The sequence below is a fragment of the Mobula birostris genome, chromosome 3 (genome assembly GCF_030028105.1).
Source record: "Mobula birostris isolate sMobBir1 chromosome 3, sMobBir1.hap1, whole genome shotgun sequence".
Lineage (NCBI taxonomy): Eukaryota > Metazoa > Chordata > Chondrichthyes > Myliobatiformes > Myliobatidae > Mobula > Mobula birostris.
Genome location: NC_092372.1, coordinates 53,106,118 through 53,125,233, shown reverse-complemented (window position 1 = coordinate 53,125,233; position 19,116 = coordinate 53,106,118). Strand labels below are relative to the sequence as shown.

General features: G+C 38.4%; 1 protein-coding gene across 6 annotated transcripts in view; it reads left to right on the top strand.

Moving 5' to 3' along the window:
* The window catches only part of pcm1 (pericentriolar material 1), a 99,907-nt gene that overhangs the window by 12,224 nt on the left and 68,567 nt on the right, over positions 1–19,116 (top strand). For 4 of the 6 annotated variants that reach the window (XM_072252632.1, XM_072252633.1, XM_072252630.1 and 1 more), the window contains exons 5-11: positions 3,291–3,461; positions 4,538–4,654; positions 4,891–5,064; positions 10,642–10,819; positions 12,102–12,211; positions 12,701–12,911; positions 14,462–14,654. In XM_072252632.1, coding sequence (XP_072108733.1) covers positions 3,291–3,461; positions 4,538–4,654; positions 4,891–5,064; positions 10,642–10,819; positions 12,102–12,211; positions 12,701–12,911; positions 14,462–14,654 — 1,154 coding nt within the window. The remainder of the gene's footprint in view (positions 1–3,290; positions 3,462–4,537; positions 4,655–4,890; positions 5,065–10,641; positions 10,820–12,101; positions 12,212–12,700; positions 12,912–14,461; positions 14,655–19,116) is intronic. The other 2 variants (XM_072252634.1, XM_072252635.1) reach the window with 2 other exon arrangements.

Sequence of the window (19,116 nt, the reverse complement as noted above, 5' to 3'; positions counted from 1 at the left end):
GCCACAATTAAATGTAGAAACAAACTTTTGAAATCTATAACAGCATTCAGTTTCCTAAGCTCTCCAAATTTGTTTTCTGCAGTTTTTCAAAGTTAAATTCCTCAACTATGTCAGTCAATGTTCAGCCATTGAACATTGCTGATTTCCTTCAAGTGCTGAGTATCACACAAAATCTTGCCAATAACAGTACATATCGTACCTTTTTTGTAAGTATTTTTCTGGAATTACAGCCTACTTGGAACTTGTGGTCCAGTGATGCACTTGTTTTATCCACTTTTTACCTTTGGGTGTCCAGAAGCAAAATAAGCTAACAACATGTTTTTGATGTATGCTACAGTATCGTAGCAGCCAGTTTGCACACAGCAAGATCTAACAATTGGCAAGCAAGTAAAGCCAGATAGTTATTTTAGTGTTAGTGGAGGGATAAATATTAGTTGAGACATCACGAGTAACTGATGCTTCTGTTAAGATTAATGCTGTGGAATGAGAGTGAAGGAAGATTTTGGGATGATATCTCAATTGAAAATTGCCATTTAACGATACAGCCTACACTAGTGTCAAATTAGAACCTTCCACTGAATATATAAACAGAACATCAATTTTGTTCTGGAATCTTTGGAAGATTCTAGAACAGGGGTTTCCAACCTGGGGTCCACAGACCCCTCGGTTAATGGCAGTGCTCTCTAGGGCATTAAAAAGTTTGGGAACCATTGTTCCAGAACAATATTAATGTTAGGTTTATATTTTTGAATAGAATCCACTCGTCCCAAACTTCAAATTGTTGATTTATTGAATCAGAAGTGATATACCATGGAATTCCACATTTGTGAATTTTGTTTTGTGTTTGAGATAGAAAGCTGTGGTTTGAGCACGTCATCTTGGCTGATGTAAAGGTTCAGCACTAAAGTGTATGGTTTTAGTTGACAAATCAATAGCATGTCATTAGTCATAGTCATACTTTATTGATCCCGGGGGAAATTGGTTTTCGTTACAGTTGCACCATAAATAATTAAATAGTAATAAAACCATAAATAATTAAATAGTAATATGTAAATTATGCCAGGAAATAAGTCCAGGACCAGCCTATTGGCTCAGGGTGTCTGACCCTCCAAGGGAGGAGTTGTAAAGTTTGATGGCTACAGGCAGGAATGACTTCCTATGACGCTCTGTGTTGCATCTCGGTGGAATGAGTCTCTGGCTGAATGTACTCCTGTGCCCAACCAGTACATTATGTAGTGGATGGGAGACATTGTCCAAGATGACATGCAACTTGGACAGCATCCTCTTTTCAGACACCACCGTGAGAGAGTCCAGTTCCATCCCCATAACATCACTGGCCTTACGAATGAGTTTGTTAATTCTGTTGGTGTCTGCTACCTTCAGCCTGCTGCCCCAGCACACAACAGCAAACATGATCGCACTGGCCACCACAGACTTGTAGAACTGGCGTCCAGCAACAAAATGCAGAAGAGTCTACAGATGTCCGGTTCAGTTGTTATCTCAATCATTAAAATATGGTTCTCTGGTCAGTTTGTTGATTATTGCAATTTGTAATGTAGGTGCAATATTTTCATACAACAGTGATCACAGTTTGAAACTAGTTAATTTGTTCTGGTATGCTTGGGAGATCCTGAGATCGTGGAAAATGTGTAGAAGTATAGTAAGTATTTTTGTTTAATCACTTCTATTGTCAGACCTTTGTATCTTCTGCCCAATGTTGGCGCTAGAGGAAGCTGGGCGACAGTGTTAGCTGTGAGGAGGATGCTAAGAGGATGCAGGGTGACTTGGATAGGTTGGGTGAGTGGGCAAATTCATGGCAGATGCAATTTAATGTGGATAAATGTGAAGTTATCCACTTTGGTAGCAAAAATAGGAAAACAGATTATTATCTGAATGGTGGCCGATTAGGAAAAGGGGAGGTGCAACGAGACCTGGGTGTCATTATACACCAGTCATTGAAAGTGGGCATGCAGGTACAGCAGGCGGTGAAAAAGGCAAATGGTATGCTGGCATTTATAGCGAGAGGATTTGAGTACAGGAGCAGGGAGGTACTACTGCAGTTGTACAAGGCCTTGGTGAGACCACACCTGGAGTATTGTGTGCAGTTTTGGTCCCCTAATCTGAGGAAAGCCATCCTTGCCATAGAGGGAGTACAAAGAAGGTTCACCAGATTGATTCCTGGGATGGCAGGACTTTCATATGAAGAAAGACTGGATGAACTGGGCTTGTACTCGTTGGAATTTAGAAGATTGAGGGGGGATCTGATTGAAACGTATAAAATCCTAAAGGGAGTGGACAGGCTAGATGCAGGAAGATTGTTCCCGATGTTGGGGAAGTCCAGAACAAGGGGTCACAGTTTGAGGATAAAGGGGAAGCCTTTTAGGACCGAGATTAGGAAAAACTTCTTCACTCAGAGTGTGGTGAACCTTGGAATTCTCTGCCACAGGAAACAGTTGAGGCCAGTTCATTGGCTATATTTAAGAGGGAGTTAGATATGGCCCTTGTGGCTACGGGGATCAGGGGGTATGGAGGGAAGGCTGGTGCAGGGTTCTGAGTTGGATGATCAGCCATGATCATAATAAATGGCGGTGCAGGCTCGAAGGGCCGAATAGCCTACTCCTGCACCTATTTTCTATGTTTCTATGTTTCTGTCTGGAGTGAGTGGGCTCTTTGATTATGCCAGCTGATTTACCAAGGCAATGAGAAGTGCAGAGCCATGGAAGAGAGGCTGGTTGCCATAATGTGCTGAACTATATTTACATCTTTCTGCAGTTCCTTGCTGTCATGGGCAGTATAGTTGCCATGCCAAGCTGTGATGCCTCAGGATAGGATACTTTTTATGGTACATGGACTTTAAAAAAAAAAAATTGGCGAGTGTCGGGGAAAATGCCTTTTTCTTTAATTTCTTGAAGAAGTAGATACGCTTCTGAGTTTTCTTGGCCATCATATCAACATGTTTGGACCAGAATAGACTATTGGTGATGTTCATTCCTTTGCAGAGTTTTTTTCTGCAGGGTAGTTTTTATGCAGAAAGATTGTTGTTTCTTCCAGTTAGAGAGGCCAAGAGTTGGGGTGTTGTTGGCCATTTAAGGCTAATTTGGGGATATTTGTGTTCATAGTAGTTCTGATTAATTTGAGCTTTTTGGTCCCTGCTACTCTTGCTGACTCTGGGTAAGGCAGCTAAAATATTTCTGACATGGAAATGCATCTAAATGTGTACATGCTATACCTAATCCACAGTAAAACAGAAATTATACAGAAAGTGGTTCCCATATTTGTATTAACAATAGGTTGTGAGCAGACTTATCCAGATTCGGGATTACATCAACAAGGCTCGATGCATGCGGGATGACCTTATGGAGAAAAATGAAAGATCTGCTAACGTTGAGCGTTTGACTCACCTGATCGATCACTTAAAAGAACAGGAAAAGTCATACATGAAATTTTTACAAAAAATGCTGGTATGTTTTTGGAACTGCCACTTAATTATTTTATTTGTGGTCTTCCAGACTAAGTATTCAATTTGATTTCATTTACCATAAAATCCAGAGCAGGGTAATAGTCTTTCTGTTTCTTGTATCAATATTTCTCTTGTTGAACCAATTTAAGTATGAAGCAATTCGCTGGTCTGATATCTCACCAAGGACCAAATAATTTTCTTTGTTTATAGTTTTTGATTGTGGAGGTAATTTGCATTTGCTGCTTTTGCATTTGAATGCATAGCCTATCAACTTCTAGCTAAATTTTTCAAATTCATAATGTGATTTACAAATGGTTAAGAGGCAGAAGATGAATGGCTGACTGAGCTACACTCCAATAGAAAGTTACTTGATAATTGTTTGTAAATAAATCCTACACCTTATCTCAAATTATTGAATCTGGTAAATGGAGTCAGTGTATACAAGTAAAAGGGAAATCGTGATTTGGGTATCATTATAGTGCCAGTGTAAGATTTAGCTTAGGCTGAATTGTTACTGAACAGGTCTGAAATTCATAGAAATTTGTCAGGTATGTGAAACTTGAGGAACCAAGGCAATTTTTACTGCTGGTCATATTTCCACAGGAGCATTGGGACTATAGGGATTCAAGAGATATTTTGGTAATTATGAAATAATTTGTTTGAAATAGAGGATAAGTGACAAATTTAATACTAACATTGAGTGGAGAGAGGGATTCAAACATTTCTTGGTTTAGTAGATTGTAGAAAAATGGAATATTATGCCAATATCTGTAGATCAGGCAAGGGAACATTTTAAGCTAAACATTCATTCATGCTTTAGATATTTATCAGAGATTATTTGTTGTGATATTGATGCTAAAATATTAGATTTTAATTGCACCAATGAAACTACAAGATAGTGTTGAATTGATCTTTTCTAAATTAAATATCTAATGTTTTTATTCATAGATATTTTGATTTTTTTTGCTATATTACAACTGGAGTGTTTTACATGTTAAATGTACTTTTAAAAGACAAATTTGTTTATAATAAGGTTTGGACTCCTGCTGATATTTTTCTTCGCTAAAACTATTTCAGGCTCGAGAGAATGAGGAGGATGAAGTTGGCACAACTGACTCCGCTGTAGGATCTGGTTCTGTTGCTGATAGCACTTCCCTAAACTTAGATGTTCAGTCTGAAGCATCAGATGCAACGGTAAGTTGATTATAGTGCAAATAAAAGTTTGATTACAAAAGCTGCTTTTGTAAATTAAACTTTCATTTATACAGATAGAAAATGTTAGGTACTGGGTTTTAAGTTTTGAGACATTGTTAATGTTATCCTCAAAAAGAAGCACATTGAAGTTAGAGCAGAATTTGTTTAAAAGCTGTTTGTTTTGGGTTTCATTAGCATTTTAATCATAAATGTCTTAACTAAACTGTTTGATAAAGGAGGCATCTCGTAGTCTGAGAGTTCGGCCCCGCATTGAGGACAAGCTAGGAAATACAGCACAGGGCTCTTCAATAACATCAACACCAAAAGGGGAAACTGACAGGCTTGGTCTGAATGACAGGCGAGTCTTTCATAGTGGGAGTAATGGCAAGGAGCATGGAATTTCCTCTAAGGTACCATTTCATTGCATAGTCCTTGAAACTTGTAATCTGTTCACTTTCTGTGATCAACATTGTTTTTGTGGTGTTTCAGTTTAAATTAATCCCATTGTTTCTTTGGTACTTGTGATTCTTGGCAGTTGTTAAAAATACTTGTAACTGTTATAGTTGAATTAAATAACCTTAAGGTTTAATATTTCTTGGGGTGGGAGAAGAATTTGGAATAACCTTGATTCAAGTTTGTGTGCTTCATGTGATAAATGGAACCAATCATGTATATCTTAGTTTGAAATTTTGTTTCAAACTGAAAAGTGGACTTACTATTAAGGTTTATCCTAAAAACTCTAAGCCCAATCAAAGCAATAATTTTATTATTATTTCATAAAATATTAGTTTGTGGTGTTCTGCTTAATTTGCTCTCTTCCCCCCCCCCCCACATCTCCCCCACCCTTAAATGTTTTAATTTTGTCTGTTAAGTTGTTAAGTGCATTCTGCAGTTTTCATTTTCAACCAGCTAATCTATTTATACTAAATTAGTTCGGGAGAATCTGAATATTCTTCGTGAAATCTTAATAGCTGTGACAGATATTCAGGTGGGACCTATATTTACTATTTTGATTGCATGTGGAATCCAAAGTTTATTGATAAACGAGGTGGCATTTGTTTGGTTCTATCCCTAGAAGCAAGTTTAACTATGTTGATCTCTTGATGCGTAGCATCCAAGTAGATTTTAAATGTTGTGAGGTGTTTGAAGCCATTTTGTGATCCTCTCAGATTTTAGTTTGGGAGAGGTTGGTTATGTTACAATAATAATGTGCATAAACTCTGTGTCTGTGTGTGTGTGTGTGTGTGTGTGTTGAAAATGAGGGAAGAATATCTGTTGTTGATCATGTTTTGAACCTTTACATTTTTTCTAAAATTCAAAGGAAAAATTTCACCTACAGTTCTGATCACCCTATTACAGGAAGGATGTGGCAGTTTTGGAGAAGGTGCAGAAGAGGTCTATAAAGATTCTGCCTGGATTAGAGAATGTTAGCTCTAAGAGGTTGGACTAATTTGGATTGTTTCCTCTGGAGTGTTGAAGGCGGTGGGGAGATCTGATAGAAGTTAGTGCAATAGTGAGAGATATAGGTAGAGATCTAGAAATCTTTTCAATCAGAATCCCAGGATAGAAATGTGAATTACTAGATGGCATAGCTTTAAGGTAAAAGGGGAAAGCTTTTTTTTAAAACACCAAATTGTAGGTGCATTAAATATGTTGCCGGGGGATGGTAAAAATAGATATCGTCATAGCTTTTAAGAGGCTCTTACGTAGGCACATGAATATGGATAATGTGCAGACAGAAAGTATTAATTTAATTTGGCATCATAGGCAGCATGGACATTGTGGGCCAAAGGGTCTGTTCCCATGCTGTACTGTTTGATGTTATAAGCTCTTAAGAGTGACCGATGTGTTGATGTAACAAAGGCTGAAAGGATTTTTCTCTGAAAAGTGTAGAAATATGGCTTTATAGCCTTTGGATTTAAATATAGAACTTAGCTATGGACTGTTTCAAGCCTGGCTGCGAAAGGCAAAGGTTTGAGCGTGGGGCTAGCAACCGTATCCCATTTTTGAAAACAGCAACGACAGCAGTGATGACAACAACTATGGCGAGCTGCTGCTAGTGGTCTGTGTGCCAGTGGGGGTAATGAGCTTAAATATGTAAATACAGAGGACTTTTAACATTGAATTTAGGAGAGTGACCCTCTTCAAGGTTATGAATCTTTGGAATTCCCTATCCATGTGATCCTTGGTTGTTCAGAATATTTAAAACTGATAGATTTTTACGTACTTGGGAAGTAGGCTTGCAGTGGCATTGATAGAAAGTGGAGGTAATGTAGAAGGCCTGACTTGATCTGATTTGAATGGTAAAGGACAGTCTGAGAGCTGTATTGTCAATTTTTGCTTTTCAGTTAGGTGAGGGATACATTTTGAAGATGGATAAATCTGTAGTTGTTAGAAATCTGAAAATTTCCAGCAGAAAATTCTGGAAACATCTAGCAGGTGAAGTAGCATCTGTAGAAAGAGAAACAACAGAGTTAGTATTTAATCAGACCTAAAGCAGTAGTACAGTTCTTATTTGCTTTGCTTGACAGCTGACATGCCATCATGATTGTTAGTATCACCTTTGTGAGAATCAATTTTTTTAATAATAATCTTTGGAAGACATATGAACAGAATTGAGCTATTTGGCCCATTGTGTCTGCTCTGCCATTCCATTAATGCTAATCCCTTTCAACTCCATTCTCCTGCCTTCTCCTGTAACATTTGACACCCTTACTAATCAAGAATCTGTCAACTTCTGCCTTAAAAATATCCAATGACTTGGCCTCCACAGGTGTTTGTGACAATGAGTTTTCCAGATTTAACACCCTCTGACTGAAGAAATTTTTCCTCATCTTTGTTCTAAATGGATGCCCCTCTATTCTGAGGCTGTGCCCTCTGGTCTTAGACTCCCTCACTACAGGAAACATCCTCTCCATATCCACTCTATCTAGGCCTTTCATTATTCAATAGGTTTCAATGAGAGCCCTCCCCCCCCCCCCACCTCGATCTTCTAAACTCTAGCAAGTCTAGGTGCAGAGTTGTCAAATGCTTTTGATACAATAACACTTTCATTCCTGGGATCATTCTTGTGATTCTCCTTTGAACTCTCTCCAATCCCAGCACATCCTTTCTTAGATGGGGCTCCAAAACTGCTCACAATACTCCAAGTGAGGCCTCACTGATGTTTTGTAAAGCCTAGCATTATATCCTTGCTTTTATATTCCAGTCCTCTCAAATTGAATTCCTGACCATAAAAAAAATCATGATGGAGAGCAGAGTTGTAATTTTCCTCATCTAATAATTTCAGAGGAAATTCTACCCAGGTAAAACAACACCAAAGTTGCTTATTGTGCTGAAGTTATTATAAACAATAGGAGTTGTTCATTATGGATAATGAATTAGTGACATTTGAATTTACCAGGACTGTCCTGGCATTTGTGACATTTGTGAATTTGTCCTTTGTTTTATCATATTGTAAATTGATATAGTAATTTAATATTATAATCAGGACTTAATTTATGGAAGAAGCATATTTGCAAGCCTCGCAGGCTTTCTGCATCTGGGGAAAAGTTATTATTTTTCGCTCCATCTAAAAGGACACAGAAAAGTATCTTATTGTTATTTATTAAGTTTTTGATTATATTGTTTACATTATACTATGGATTTGAAATTCTGCAGCAATTTTTCTGTTCACAGCATTTTTTTTCTGACAAATTTTAGAGCGATAGCGTGACAACATAGAAGGAAGCCACTTAGTTCATTGTGTATGCACTAGTACTTGCTCCTCTCTTGTACTCTTGTCTCCATTTCCTCCTCTAAATTGTTACTGAATCAGCTTTTCACACCCTTTTAGGACAGTGTATCCTGGATCTAACAGGGATAACAATTTACTGTATCTATGAAAACCATAATTTCCTCAAGTCTCCTCTTTCTGGTTAATTTTGCATGCCATTCATACAGTTCTATTTATTACAACAGTACATTGAAGTAGTACTATATAGAGTGAGGTTAAAAAAAGTGTAGAATAAAGTGCTACAGCTACAGAGCAAGTGTAGTGCAGGTTGACTAAGGTGCAAGGTCATAACAATGTAAATTGCGAATTCATGATCCATTTTTTTCATATTACGGAGCCATTCAGTAATGTTATAACAGCCGTGTTGAAACTGCCCTTGAGCCTGGTGGTGCATGATTTCAGTTTTCAGACCTTGCTATCTTCTATCTGATGGGAAGGGATGGAAGAGAGAATATCTGGAATGGGTGGACTCATCTGATTATTCTGGCTTTCTTAACTACCTCAATGAGAAATGTCAACAGAGTCCATCAGGGGAAGACTGATTTCCATGATGTGCTGAGCTGCGTCCACAACTCTGCAGTTTCTTGCAATCATGGGCTGAGCTGTTTCCATCCAAGTAAGATACATTCTCTAGTGTGTCGATTAAAATTTGGTGAGGATCAAAGGAAATTTCCAGATTTCTGCATTGTGAGCTTTCTTGACCATGACATCAATGTGGTTGGACCAGGACGTGGTCATGATAACATTCACTCTTAAGAGCTTGAAGCTTTCCGCCCTTTGGACCTCAACGATGTTGATGTAAACAGAGGTATGTGCACTGCCTCTGCCTCTCTTCTCCCCCACCCCCACCCAAATCAGATATCAATGACCAATTCTTTTATTTTGCTGACATTCTTGTCATGACACTATGTCACCATATTCCCTTTCTGTACTTTGACTTGCCTTTATTTGAGATAAGGGCCCACCATGGTGATGTCACCTGCAAACTTGTAGATGGAGTTAGACCAGAATCTGGCTATGCATTTGTGAGTGTACAGCAAGTAGACTGAGGGAGGATATTCACAGCAGAGTTGTTGCTACCTTTTCTTACTGATTGCAGTCTATTTGTCAGGAGGTCAAAGATCTATTTGCAAAGGGAGATGTTGAATCCCAGATCTAGGAGTTTGGAGTTTAGTTTGCTTGGAATTTAGTTTGCTTGGAATCATATTATTGATGGCGGAACCGTACTCAATCGAAAATAGTCTAACTTAGGTGTCTTTACTGTTCAGATGCTCCAGAGATGAGTGTAGGGCTAGGAAGATGCTGTACAGCTATTTTGGCGGTAGGTGAGTCGCAGTGGGTCATGCCATACATTAATTAACCAAGTGTGCTTTGTATGCTTTTTTTTTTAAACGCAGATGTCTCTTAGAGGTTGCCTACACACAAATTTGTAAAGGTTCTCCATCCCATCCCATCCCATTCCAGCATTCACCTCAAAATTAGACCACGTTGTTTATGTTGTCCCTTACTCTTGTATGTTAATATGCTGTACTTTGCAATTATCAATTTCTTCTGTTAAATGCACCAGTTTGACCCTCTTACTGTGTATTACTCTTTACCCTGATGTTTGTTTTCATTTCACACTGAAGATATACACTGCATACACTATTCCAGACCATTGAATATAACGACACTATTATTTACAATTCCTATCCATGAAACAGCCTTGTGTCCATGTTCCTTATGAGAGAATAATTTGCCTTGAAGGCGACTCTAGATTTAGAAATTGCTATTTCTAAAAGGAAAAAAGTCAAGTAGAGGTGAAGCTAGTTATTTTTTTGTTGGTAAAAGCAAAAGTTTTTGAATATTTTGGAGACAAAGGAAGATATGTGCTTGAGAGTCAAGTGAAAAGTTACGGCAGGCAAATGTGCCTGACTCACAGAACTGTTTGATCTGACGACTGCTGAAGGATGTATAATCACACTCATGCTACCTTTCCTTTCGAAGTTGATGATTCATCTTTTGCCATCTATCCCCTGCTCCTCATACACACTATCACAACAGGAATATGTATTGCAATATATTAAGCTGAGCAAAAAATAATTAAAATTTGAATATGGAACTCCTAATTTTGACAAAATCTATCATAGATACAATATATCATAGGTTAGTGAATATTCTGAGTATTATGTCAATACTCCTTTATCGTAAATGTACATTCACTTTTTTACAGGAAGGCGATCAACATCGAGAAGCAAAAGAAGAGTTGGAAAATCTGAAAAAGCAACATGAGCTTTTGAAAAGAATGTTGGAACAGCAGGAACAGTTAAAGACTCTTCAAGGAAGACAGGCAGCACTTCTGGCATTGCAGCAGAAAGCAGAACAAACTGTAGCTGGAATGGATGATTCTGGTATAACACAAATATTAACCTGTTTACTTGTGTTAATGAGTATGAAGAAAGTGAATTTGACAAAAGAGAAAAATATAGTAATTTCAGCCTTAATTTTTCATGAAGTGAATTACGCCTGATGTGTTTTCGTGTTTGGATTAATTGGAATTGCCTTTAGTTGTTTTGAGTCTTTTAGGGTGCATCACAATTGCCCCAGTTTTTATGGCCAACAAATCACAAACAATGAAACTGGAAAACTAAAGAAATTGTTGGGTTATTCTTTGCTTTTTTAAAACAGTACAGTTGAGTCAAGCCATAATATAGCACACCAATGAAAACTAGCTTTTATCCACTATGTTGTTGTTGGAAATCCTGTCATTCATGCTCCAATGTTTGGGTCTAAAACTAGACCTTTAGCCATGTATTTCAACTATTGAACTATTATTTCTTTTGCACTTAGGTTTATGTGTAACGTGCTGTTTGTTTACTGACATTTAAAACACGTGACTGTTTCTATAGTAACTATTTCTTAAACAAGAATTTGGCACTACTTTGTATTACCCTAATGCCCCACAGAGCACCACAAAGTGCATATGAAATACCTGAAAAGAAAACCAAATGCTTCCTTTTCTGAGCATCGATACATCTGCAACTGCAGATTCTTTTTAGGAAAGGGAAAGAGGAAGAAAATAATCCAATCAAATTAACCCACTGATTTAAATATTTAAAAAAATGTTTATTTCTTGGAATTATTTTACTTGCCAAGTTTCCTTTTCAATAGTGTGCTGTATTTACATACTTTGCCTTTGTGTTCTGGAGAGAGATGACTGAGGAAAAAATACTTTTGCAGTATTACTAACAGGCAGGACCTAAGTGTTTAATGTTAACTTCACTAGAAATTCACGAATCTGAAGTTTCATAATGAACATGAGATTTTTTGATGTGTTAGTAATGATCTTGGAACACGAGTCAACTGTAGGAATGCCCTTTTTCCAATAGTTTTAGTAGCTAAATAATTAGTCATTTGTATCAACTTAGCTGAGACAGAGGAATAATACGGTACTTGTTACATGGGATAATGTCAAAGAATTATCATTTCATTAGCATTTTTTATATATAGCTCCCTTTTCCAAAGCAAAATCTTATTTTAATTTCATTATTTTTGAACAAAGCTACAACTTGTTCATTTGCTTTCATGTACTTCAGAACAATTAATGTGTTACATAAAAATAGGAAGTCGCAAAATCAGTCGGATTTTGTATATGTATTTGTTAACATTAAAAATAATATTTTCTTCTTACAGTTGTAACTGAAGCAACCAGTAGTGTTTCAGGACTAAGTATTACATCAGAATTGAACGAGGAACTAAATGACTTGATCCAGCGTTTCCACAACCAGCTACAAAACTCGCAGGTACTAAACTTTGTAGAAGAGCGCTTATGGAAGTATTGAATTGTTTACTTAAGTTGCTCTTGACTTTATCTTGTAATTTTCAAGAATAGAAGAAAAAGGAAGAAGGAATATGTGTAGAAAGGGTAAGAAGATAAAGCATAGAGAGCAGTAGAGGTCATGAGAAAATACACAAGAGAAAGAAGGAATAAGACAATAGGGTGAGAAGATAGATGTGAAGGAGAGATTAGAATTTGAAATTGGTTAGTGGAAATAATGAGAGGCTAAGAAGAGACCATGATGACTATGGTAAGGTACCATTTTTTTTTTCTGCCATCTTCCCTCTCTCACTTGCCAGAAATTTAGCATGAAGTTGTATTTCTTTATACCAAATAGTTAGTTTTTCTTTTTATTTGGATATTTATGAATAAATTTAAGGTCTTAGAAATAAAGCAATTCGGATTTTTTGTGACATATTGAATCTGAGCAATGTATATCCTTTTGCAACTGCAGTCTGTTCCAGACAACAGGAGACAAGCAGAGAGTCTTTCATTGACACAAGAGGTTGCCAGGAGTCAGGATTCCTCAACTTCGGAACATTTGTTAGAACAAAAAGCACAGCTGGTGAACAAACTGCAAGTTTTACAAGGAAAGAAGGAGAGAATGGATAAACTCCTTGATGAGTTGCACACATTAAGAGATCATCATATCAACAACAGCTCCGGTAAGTGGCATGGTTGCAATTTTGAAAATAAAATGTAAGATAGTGATTGATAAAAGCTTCAAAAATGTTCTTCATGTAAGTTGGCCTATAATCAACCAGCACTAAAGTCTGCTGTTGTTTACTCTGGTTTATCTGTGTAAAGATGAATAACTTCCCAGCTTTTTCAAAGGCATCCATTTATAGTCAATTTTATTTTTGTTGCTTTATTTTCTATAAGGACAGTGACATAGAAAATTCTGTAGCTATATTTTTAACATATGGCATATTAGGCAGCTTTGCTGCTTCTGTTGGGTCTCTAAAGTAATAATCATAACTTTCTGTCATTCCCATATGCAGAGAAGCAGAATTATTTTTAAAGTATGAATGCAATGTAAGGTCGACAATTTCAAAGCAAAATTTTGTTAGATGTATTTTTCAAGGGAAATTGTTGCATGTCATGTCACTTATCACTTAAGCTACAATGCGCAGTTAAGGCAATTACTATTGTTAGAGGATTGGCAGGGATATGTATTTTGATGCAGAAGCTGAAGTTTGGCTGATTTGCAATTAAAATATTGACAGACAAAACATTTTGTTTCTTCAGAAACACTTTTATCATTTACTTTTTTTAAAGTGACATTCATCATGCTCACAAAACTGAAATATTCTTAATGTAGAATGCTCTTTGGAATTGGATAAATGCATTGGTTGATTAGATTGTGGATAATCATTTGAAGCAGATATTCCTGCCATCTTATGTCATTGTTCTGACTTCAACTAATTTAGACTTTAGACCCATGCTCTTCAAATTTAAGTTTAATCATTGTTAAAATTATGCACTTATTAGTCTGTTTAGGCTTGATAATTTTGACCCATTTTTCCAGCCCCCTCATGCCCATTCAGTCTTTTAATTGCCTTAATTCTGTTTCTTTTTGTGCACTCTCTCTCTATTCCATTGTTGGTGAGTGAATTACAGGGAATTATCTTGCTAGTCTGCCCATCTCTCTGATTTCGTACAAAAGAACCTTGTAATGATGTGGTGCATGAAGCTCAGTATGCCCTTGTTGGCTTTTTAAGAACAACCTATTCAAATAGACTTTTTCATGCACTTTCCACATTACCTTGTAAATATTTCCAGTTGAAACATTGAAGAAGCAATTTCTCATACGCTTTGACTTCTTAGCATGCTGTATCGTGTTTTTTGACATTTCGCCTTTTTTCCCTGATAATATGGTATATCTAGTTTTTTTTCTACATAAAGGCACACAGTCATTTTTGAAAGTGATTTAGTCTATCTGTTTAAAAGGTAACTCTCAAATATTTATTTCTTGTTTGCGAATACTATACATTAAGTGTATGTTATAATAAGTACATTGCTCCAAATAACTATTTGCCTGTATGCCAAGCTTACAGCTATTAGTTTAACATGATATGTTTTCCATTTAGAAACCTGAATGTGATGACACAATTTTTTTTTTCACAACACCATTGTCATAATGACATGGAGCCAATGTACAGATAGTCTTGTTGAATAAAATTGTGAGGGCCTAAACATCAGTTTTGTTTTTTAGTTTCCTCTAGTGCCCCTGGCATGTCTGGCATATCTCACAGAAGTGATCAAAGTGTTCCTGTTTCTGCACCAAAAGATGTTACAATCAACAGGGAACCCAACAGCTTGGCATCCTCAGCATGTGTTTTGGATTCCATTCCCTCACAGCATAATAGTGATGCAGAAGATAAAGCTAATCCAAGAAAAGAGTTGAAGTATGATTCAAAACTGCATGCATTTGAAACTAATAGCTTGCTTCATTATGGAACACTTAGAGTGTTGTTTTCACCATGATAACTTATGTTGTGGTTGAATCCTGTCATTAGAAATAATGTAGTGGTTATATCTTTTTATGCATTCATTATTAAGCACATATTAGAGGGCTGAGTTTGAGAATTTTAAAGATCAGGCTCCACTTTGAGAAGAAAGGCAGTGGAGTTAAAACAATAAATATGTAGTGTCTGACTAGTCTGCCATAAATATGCCCGTTATTCCATTATATCAAGATGTTAGCTTCTGAGTCTGATTTTTTTTAAAAAGCTAATGCTCTCTAGTTTTAAATTTACATGGTTAAAAACAATACACGAAGCAGGTACTTAAATAAGTACACACAAAATGCTGGAGGAACTCATCAAGCCAGGCAGCATCTATGGAAAAGAGTATAGTTAACATTTCGTACCGAGCCCCTTCATCAAGACTGGAGAAAAAAAGATGAGCAGTCAAGAGATAGAAGGTGAAGGGAGAGGAAGAAGAAACACAAGGTGATAGGTGAAACTGGGAAGAGGGGAGGGGTGAAGTAAAGAGCTGGGAAGTTGATTGGTGAAAGCAATACAGAGCTGGAGAAGGGCGAATCTGAAAGGAGAGGACAGAAGGCCATGGAAGAAAGAAAAAGGGGAGGAGCACCAGAGGGAGGTGATGGGCAGGTAAGGAGATAATGTGAGAGTGGGAATGGTGGGGGGGGGGGCATTACTAGAAGTTCGAGAAATTGATGTTCATGCCATCAGTTTGGAGGCTACCCAGACAGAATATAAAGTGTTGCTCCTCTAACCTGAGTGTGGCCTCATTGCAACAATAGAGGAGGCCATGGACTGACATGTCAGAATGGAAATGGGAAATGCAATTAAAATGGTTGGCCAATGGGAGATCCTGTTTTTTCTGGTGGACAGAGCATAGTTGCTCGGTGAAACAGCCTCCCAGCCTACGTCGGATCTTACCGATACCAACCTACGTCGGATCTTACTGATACACAGGAGGCTACATTTGGAGCACCGGATACAGTAGATGACTCCAACAAATTCACAGGCGAAGTGTCACCTCACCTGGAAGGACAGTTTTGGGTTCTGAATGGTAGTGAGGGAGGAGGTGTAGGGGCAGATGTAGCACATGTTCCGCTTGCAAGGATAAGTGCCAGGAGGGAGATCAGTGGGGAGGGACGAATGGACAAGGGAGTCGTGTAGGGAGTGATCCCTGTGGAAAGCAGAAAGTCGGGGGGAAGGGAAAGATGTGCTTGGTGGTGGCATCCCACTGGAGATGGTGGAAGTTCTGGAGAATTGTTTGCTGGATGTGGAGGCTGGTGCAGTGGTAGGTGAGGAGAAGACGAACCCTATCCCTGGTGGGGTGGTGGGAGGTACGGTGGGGGCAGACATGCATGAAATGGAAGAGATGCAGTTGAGGGTAGCATTTATGATGGAGGAAGGAGATGTCCTCTGTCTTCTTTGAAGACAGAGGACATCTCCTTCGTTCTGGAATGAAAAGCCTCATCCTGAGAGCAGATGTGGTGGAGACAGGAATTGAAGAAGGGGATGGCATTTTTTTACAAGTAACAGGGTGGGAAGAGGTATAGTCCAGGTAGCTGTGAGAGTCCGTGGGTTCATAAAGACATCAGTATTTAAACTGTCTTCAAAGATAGAGACAGAAAAGGGAGGGAGGTGTTAGAAACGGACCAGGTAAATTTGAGGGCAGGGTGGAAGTTGGAAGCAATGTTGATGAGATCGATGAGCTGTGCATGGGTGCAGTTGTCAATGTAGTGTAGAAAAAGTTGGGGAGTGACACTAGTGTAGGCTTTGGAACATCGATTGTTCCAGGTTGCCGACAAAAAGACAGACATAGCTGGGACCCATGTGAGTACCCATGGCTGCACCTTTTGTTTGAAGGAACTGGGAGGAGCCAATGGAGAAATCACTGAGTGTGAGGACAAGTTCTGCCAGATGTAGGAGACTGATGGTGGAGGGGAACTGGTTGGGTGTGCTGTCCAGAAAGAAATGGAGAGCTTTAAGGCCTTCCTGGTGGGGGATGGAGGTGTATAGAGACTGGACATTCATAGTAAAAATAAGATGATGGGGGCCAGGGAACTTGAAATCATTGAAGTGATTAAGAAGAAAGATCAAATAAAAGATTTTTGTGGCACTATTTTAAGAAATGCCTCCAATGTTTCTTGGCTAACACCAACCCTTTCCCTACTTAATTGTTAATATAGGTTTTCATTTATTAACATTCCCTCCCCATTGTAGATTTCCACAATTTCCTGCACTCTCTGATATAATGACACTCTTTCCATAATCAATGAGCCAGAGGTTGCTGATTGTCAGAAACTGTCCCACAGCCAATCTTGGGCCTTTTGCATTTCTCTTTAATTATGTAGTCAGCTGCTGGTCTGAAATTAAGTGGAACAGAATGATGTCTTAATTTTGGTAGGATTGCCACATTCATACCTGTTTCTACTCTCCCCTTCTCTTCAATTTTTTTTCCTTGAAACCTTGTCTCAATTCCCATGAGTTAAAAAAGGAATTTATCATGAAGTTGTAGCTTGTGCTACCAATCTTTTTCTTTTCTACAGTTTCACGACAAAGATTCAGTTGAATTTTTACAATTGCCACTCCAGCTATGATTGTTTAGTCTACTCCAGGAAAGTAACATACTCCATTCATTTATTTTTCTGATGTAGAGGTAAGGTCCTGGAATGTTATGCAGGGATAAGCAAGGGGCCTACAGGCCAGTCAGCCTTAAATCAGTGATGGGGAAGTTATCAGAAGGAATTCTGAGACAATTTATTTGCATTAGAAATGAAAATTCTGATTAGGGAAGTTCTGATTTGCGTGGGAAAGCGCGTCTCATGAGAGATTTTAACTTTTCTAATATTGATCAGCATCTCCTTAGCGCAAGGGGTTTAGATGGGTGGAGTTTGTTAGGTGTGTTCAGAAAGGTTTCCTGACACAATATGTAGGTAAGCCAACTAGAGGAAAGGCTGTACTTGATCTGGTATTGGGAAATGAACCTGGTAAGGTGTCATTTCTTGGTGGGAGAGCATTTTGGAGGTAGTGACCACAACTCTTTCTCCTTCACCATAGCACTGGAAAGGGATAGGAGCAGACAATTTGGGAAAACATTTAATTGGGGTAGGGGGAAATATGATGCTATTAGGCAGGAACTTGGGAGCATAAATTGGGATCAGATGTTCTCAGGGAAATGCACGGCAGAAATGTGGCAAATGTTTGGGGAATATTTGCATGGAGTTCTGCATAGGTATTTTCCTTTGAGGCAGGGAAAGGATGGTAGGGTTAAAGAACCATGGTGTACAAAGGATGTAGAAAATCTAGTTAAGGAAAGAAAAGCTTACAAAAGTTTCAAGAAACTAGGTACTATTAGAGCTTTAGAAAATTACAATGTTGCTAGGATGGAGCTTAAGAATGGAATAAGGAGAGCCAGAAGGGGCCATGAGAAGGCCTTAGTGAGCAGGATTGAGGAAAACCCCAAGGCATTCTACAAGTATGTGAAGAGCAAGAGAATGAGCCGTGTGAGAATAGGACCAATCAGGTGCGATAGTGCAAACATATGCTTGGAGTCGGAGGCGGTAGCAGAGGTATTTAATGAGGTAACCCAGGAAATTATAGACCAGTGAGTCTGACTTCAGTGGTGGGCAAGTTATTGGAGAAGATCCTGAGAGGCAGGATTTGTGAGCATTTGGAGAGACATAATCTGATTAGGGATAGTCAGCATGGCTTTGTCAAGGGCAGGTCGTGCCTTATGAGCCTGATTGAATTCTTTGAGGATGTAACAAAGCACACTGATGAAGTTAGAGCAGTAGGTGTAGTGTATATGGATTTCAGTAAGACATCTGATAAGGTTCCCCGTGCAAGGCTTGTTCAGAAAGAAAGGAGGCACGGGATCCACAGAAGGCAAAGGGTGTCTGTATATGGTTCGTATTCTGCATGGAAGTCGGTGGCCAGTGGTGTTCTGCAAGGATCTGTTTCGGGACCCTTGCTCTTTTTGATTTTTACAAATGACCTGGATGAAGAAGTAGAAGAGTGGGTTAGAAAGTTTGCTGATGACACAAAGGTTGGGGATGTTGTGGGTAGTCTGAGGTTGTGTTGTGGTTGTCAGAGGTTACAGCGGGACATCGATAGGATGCAGAACTGAGCTGAGAAGTGGCAGATGGACTTCACCTCAGACAAGTGTGAAGTAGTTCATTTTGGGAGGTCCAGTTTGAAGGCAGAATATAGTATAAATGATAAGACTCTTGGCAATGTGGAGGATCTGAGAGATCTTTGAGAGACACTCAAAGCTGCTGAGTAGGTTGACAGTGTTGTTAAGAAGGCGTATGCTATGTTAGCATTCATCAACCGTGGGATTGAATTCAAGAGCCGCGAGGTAATGTTACAGCTGTATAAGACCTTGGTC